The sequence below is a fragment of the Macrobrachium nipponense genome, chromosome 35, assembly GCF_015104395.2.
Source record: "Macrobrachium nipponense isolate FS-2020 chromosome 35, ASM1510439v2, whole genome shotgun sequence".
Lineage (NCBI taxonomy): Eukaryota > Metazoa > Arthropoda > Malacostraca > Decapoda > Palaemonidae > Macrobrachium > Macrobrachium nipponense.
Genome location: NC_061096.1, coordinates 16,971,847 through 16,977,846, shown reverse-complemented (window position 1 = coordinate 16,977,846; position 6,000 = coordinate 16,971,847). Strand labels below are relative to the sequence as shown.

Sequence of the window (6,000 nt, the reverse complement as noted above, 5' to 3'; positions counted from 1 at the left end):
TCTGTTCCTGGGCCAAAAGCAAAGTGTAATGTTTACGTCCAGTCGGGTAGGAATCCCGACCATCGGACAAGCAGTTACAGCCTAACTACCTTGTTATTTTCTTACGACCGGATTCCAGCCCTCGCTGAAAGTTAATCCTTATATAAAGAACCGATGGGTTGTGTAGTTAGGAAAAAATACAATTTACTTTAAAAATCATGATATTAGTTAGCTAATAGGGATCTTAATTTTCACAGATCTCTCTTGATATGAAATGGGAAATAATTTAACTACACTTATGGTACCTACCATAGAGAATATAAGCATTAACAAGCATAAACGAAATTACAGTTGAACGCACAAGCGAGCCGTTTCAAAGTTGACTCTGTCTGTTCACTACTACTACAACTAGTCTTGTCATGATCACGTAGATATGTCTGCCCTGTCAGACGAAGAGATTGGTTACACGTCTACTCTACAGTGATTGCTGCCTCAATTCAGGTTTGATCAAGAATTTCGGTCCTTGTTAGCAAGAAAATGAGACTGAAAATCAAATATTCAAACACGCAGAAGTTTGTTATTAATGTCGAGCCGTGTACGCTCGGCAACCTGAAGACAAAGGTTAGAGAGTTCATCTCGAGCTCTTACGGACAAACTGTCAGGTAGGTTTAAAGTGACACTGGAACACTAATTGTCTAATTTAGGTTATTTGAACCTTTGTATGGATAATAATGGGTCGTTTTCTGGGTTCTGCCCTTGTTGGCGATACAGGTTGTATAAAATAGCCTACACAATAAATTTGGCAACACAGGCCAAGACTAGGCTAAAGGTAGCCTAGGCTAGCGTAAAAGATTAAAGAGTAAAACACCGCGTGGACTGGCCCAACCCACCGACTATCACGACTGGCCACCCTTCAAAAAAGGAGATGGTCATCAGTCACGAGTTGTTGTTGGTGAGAGGAGGAGCTAAAAAGCTCTACTGTCCTTTCGAAGTAAGTATTTTCTCCAAAGTTAGAAATTAAGGCCAAAATTAAAGCATTAAACAGAGGGTAGTGAAAAGGATGTCCAAAGCAGTGCAAATGTCAACAAACTTCCTATTTCCTGTGATAAATCCGCACACCACTTGTACCCACTGACGCTGGGGCACTTTCATCACAACAATCTAAACACAGTCCCTAACCATGACGTTTTTAAGTAAACAACTGTTTTGGTAGAAGAAGACGACGAAGCGTGCACTAGATAGGGGAAAAAACCAGCGACTACCAACCCTTATCACGGTTTTCATGTCTTATTCACTCGATATTTAAATGGTGAAACAAGAATACAATTACAACTCCAAGCATACCATTCAAAAGATTGAAGTTTCGTCAACATAATGTGATATATGAAAGCCCCATACGAACTAAAATAAGCATGTGACGCTCTTCGTAAAATATGTTTTCAAGGTGGTTTTGAAATCCAATATGGCGGCTACTGTGGGATGTACAGGTTTTGATCAGTGACGAAAATAATCTTTCCCAGCCTTCCCAGCAATCATTTGAACAATGTTAGCGTATGTATGTTACGTTTATTGATCTTACTCAAGATTGCAGTTGTAATCAGCACAATAAAACATTTTGTTGCCTATATTACTGAAAGTATGAAACTTTTTATTCCCGGGGTCATGGTTTGAACTGAATTCATTCTTACCTTGTAATCGGTGGTTTTTATCCTTACTGCCATCACAACTGAAACTCCACAGTGCTTATTTGATGGTTATTATACATATTTTGGTCTCAGTTCACTCCACATTGCACTATAAACAAGTTGCTGTTCCTGGTTCCTAAGCGCGCGCGCCACAAACACAGTTACGAACAGCAGACGACGAAACTGCAAAGTTTTATTCCCTAAATTGTTTACTTTACTCGTTATTTAGTAGTTCAAATTTACTTTATTTAAAAATTTTAATTTAATTCATATATATTATCCCTTTTTTGCAAACAAATTACCCCGAAAAATTACAGATATTTCTAAAGTAGATACAATCAAATGTTTCTAACGTTTTCGTACATCTGGCTGCCGAAAACCATAGAGGAACGACTACGGATAAGTGAATTAGCTATATACATTTTTTTTTTTTTTGCTTTTTTGTTTTTGCTAGCACTTTTCATTGATTTCAGTCTATATTAGTATTTTGAATTTCTTTAATAACCGTATGCCAGAAATAAATGTAACCTTTAATGTTTGCATGCTTTAATGTTTGCATGCTAAGAATGGCAAAATCATCGTTGCCACATTAGTGGAGGCTTCACACTTACGCCGATTCATTATTATAAACTGTTTCCATGAATTCTAGTTGTCATAGTAATGCAATAATGATAAAATTGCTTTAATATTTATGTATATATACTTCCAATACATAGCCTAATTTCACCAATTTCAACGTTTTGTGTGTAGTCTTATACCCAGTTTGGAGGGTCAACACATACCAATTGGCAACAGAGAGAGAGAGAGAAAGGAAGGCGAAGGAACGAAGAAGGAAAGGGGTGGCAGTGGAGGGGGGGGGAGAGGGTAGGTGGAGCTTTTTACACGTGTTCATATCCATTTCTGGATAATGGAGTTTTTGTCTCTTGGTACAAGGTAAAGTGTCGTTATTCTTTACAATTAGTGATTCACGATACCCTTATAAATTACGGCACTGGGTGTAATGCTTTATAGCAAAATCTTGTTCTGATACGAGTGTTCGTTACAGAAATAGGTATTGTCCAAAAACGTGCTTGCACTGTCGCTGAAACCCATAGTAGGTATACTGCTTAGTTGTCTGTCAATCAAGTTTTTTGTAATCAAGTATTTTTTACAAGCTAGATATTGAATAAATTTGTATTTTTCTCAATCAAAACATATGCCCCTCAATGGTAACTTTCCTCTTTTAACGACTTTCTGGTCATTGCAAATTCTGTCCCGTAATTTCTTTTGGTGCGAAAACAGAGGCCCAGGGACCGAAAGCAATTGCGTCACACTACGGCGATAATCCGGCAGTAGAACATCTTCATATATCCAAAAAGTAAATAATAAAGATATATATGCGCATTACGATTATAACAAATACATGAAGAGCTGATAATCTGCATGAATAACTGGTAAACTGTTCTGCAAGAAAGTTGAGTAAAGCAATTATTTACAATAGGTACGAAAGTCAAGATGTCGTGACATCATAATACAGGACTTGAAAGAACGTTCTAATTCCAAAAAATAATTACTTAAATTTGAGTCGGAATCGAGTTACTTTTTCAATAACGAATATTTTCAAATTAATCATCATAAATATGTAAAATATTGATGTTTTACTATTTATTTAAAAAATTATCGAAGTGCACTCTTCGTCGTCGTCTTCTACAAAACAGTTGTTTACTTGGTGAGGGAAAGTTTTCCGATTGTTGTGATGAAAGTGCCCCAGCGTCTGTGGGTACAAGTGGTGTGCGGATTTATCACAGGAAATGGTTAGTTTATTGACACAAGCGACTCCGTAAACATCGAGATGGCGTCAATCTTCTAAATATTTCGAGTTGTAAGTAAAAATGTTGAACGCGTTTTGGTGAGATTTGCACTGCGTTGGACACCCTTTTCACTACCCTATGTTTAATGCTTTAAATTTGGCCTTAATTTCTAACTTTGGAGAAAATACTTACTTCAAATGGAGAGTAGAGGTCTTTAGCTCCGTTTCTCACCAACAAGAAGTCGCGACTGATGCCCATCACCGATGTCAGGACGCATTATAATGTACTTTTTTGGGGAATGTTCACGCTGATTGTACATGGTCCACTCTGTACCCTGCGGTTTTTTACCCTAATTTTTTAAATAAATAGTAAAACATCAATATTTGTTCCGACAAGAATACAAACCCTCGGTCCTTTAACAATAGGAAGTAGCTAGCGGCAGCTGGAACGGTCGTAAGCTTCAAACAAGGGGAGAACGGTAGTTACTGCTTGTCCGACAGTGCGCGCGCCCGCGCGCCTGAGAGGTGAAGAATCACTTTAGCTTTCGGCCGCGGGTGTGAAGGACGTGTTCGTCATCGCGCTCTGCCCGCTTCATCGTCGTATGCTTTGTTTATATTGTGTTTTCTACTAATGGTTTGTTTGACTTGAAAATGAAACTGTAAGTACACGGTTTTCATTTTCATTACTTAATTATGAGCCAACATGGAGCTATCGCCGTAGATGCGGCTGTTTCCGCTCTTTTCATGAAATTGATACCCTTGAATTGTCTCGGTGCCGAGGGCGGGCACGCTCGCGCCAAGTCAAGTATTTTGGGCGAAAGTGTGTGATTGAAAAATGTAAGTACTCTTTTCATTATATTTTTGCCCTGTGCGTTCGTTGCCGAGAGCGTGAATGCACTTGGCACAAGCCTCTTATTTTGTATGAATAGAATGCAATGAAAGTGGATTCGCAATTGCAGTATTCTTTTTCATTTTCATTTATTTAATTGCATCTTTTAATTTTGGATCAATTTCCGCTCTTACCCGGGAATTGATCCTTACGATTTATTTTCTGTGAAAGTGAAATCGCAAGTGCAGTACCCTGTTTCATTTTCATATATATTTTATGATAGCATCATATTATTATTGGATCAAGTTTCCGCTCTTACCCGGGAATTGATCCTTCCCCCTTTAATTTCTATGAAGTGAATCGCAAGTGCAGTATTCTGTTTCATTTTCATATTACTTTTCACTGCTGTGCGGGGGTAGGGGAAGCGAAGGTCTGCCAGGAAGTCGTCGGAAAGCTCTCCCGCGACTCCCCTTGGTATCCGATTCTTTTGTCTTCTTTCCTGCCCCCCGCTCAGCTTCCTCGTTGTATTTTGTATTTGGGGTCTTCCTTGCGTTCGGGGTGGGGCATGTCTCTCCCCCGTGCGTGAGGGAACCCCTTTTACTAATCTGTCTGTGCTACCGCAGGTGCTACATCCGTGGGAGACGACCTTGGACAGGTATGGACCACTGCGGCGGCAGGGCGTGCCTAGCATCCATGGGCTGCTGGGGCGGTGACTCATGGAGCGGTCTCCACTACTACCTCCACGGCCACTTATGCTGTTCCCCCCCGCCTGGTCTTCACTCCCCATGATCTGTCGGTGACGCAGTCTGCCGCTACTAGGGCCGGTCGCCGCCGTACCGAGGGGGGGTATGCCGCCGCCGCCTGTGTTCTTCGTGTTGCCTGCCCCAGACTTCCGCTGTTCCAGCAGCTCGCCCCTGGACCAGCCGCCAGTACCCAGGTTCCCGCTGGCTGCCGATGATTCTACGAGGCGATGGCTGGGCCTGTCGTACCTGCCGCTGATGTGGTTCCCGCTGCTGGCTTGGCTGTCCCTTCTGGGTCTACCACTGCCGCTGTTCCTGCCGCTCCTGAGCTATTTGCTGTACCTGTCGCTCCTGGTTCCTGCGCCTGTCCATGCTGGTCCTGCCCACGGTGTGTCGTCCCCAGTCCCAGGTCCTTCCGGACAGGTGCAGTCGGGCCGTGTTGCTTCGGCAATAGCCCCGGCTCCGGCCTGGATGGAGGACCTGACGACTGTCCTGCGTGAGCTGACGAGGAAGAGGAAGGTGTCATCTTCGTCTTCATCGTCTGCTGCTGCCTCTTCCCCTTCGACTTCTAAGGCCCATAAGCCGAAGAAGAAGAAGTTGCCTCCCCCCCCTAAGAAGTCTCCTTTGGGAACTTCTAAGGACCCCCCGTCTCACCGGGGTGGGACGGGGGGTCCTTCTGCTGGTCCTCCTGCTCCTTCGGGAGCGGGGCCCGTCTCCCCTTCCGTAAGGAAGAGATAGACGGGGACCAGAGGAGTACCGGTTAGCACAGGTACTTCCTCGCCTGGTGCTAGCGGCGATGCCGCTACGCCAGGTTCCGGCTCGGTCTCTCGTTCGCGAGAGATCCCGAGTGTACGCTCTCCCTCGGGAGACCGTGCAGCCAAAGTTTCAGCGCCAGAGTTCACTCGGCGCCAAGACCGCGGCACGGAGCAGAAGGCTGGTGAGAGCCGCTCAGGTGACTCTCGCCAGGCCAGCGGCCGC

At 43.4% G+C, this 6,000-nt stretch overlaps 1 protein-coding gene across 1 annotated transcript in view; it reads left to right on the top strand.

The window, feature by feature from the left end:
* Positions 1 to 374: 374 nt before the first annotated feature.
* Positions 375 to 6,000, top strand: part of LOC135208444 (F-box only protein 7-like) — a 53,236-nt gene continuing 47,610 nt past the window's right edge. Inside the window, exon 1 of the mRNA XM_064240629.1 lies at positions 375 to 641. Within this exon, the coding sequence (XP_064096699.1) occupies positions 517 to 641 (125 nt within the window). The 5' untranslated portion in view covers positions 375 to 516. The remainder of the gene's footprint in view (positions 642 to 6,000) is intronic.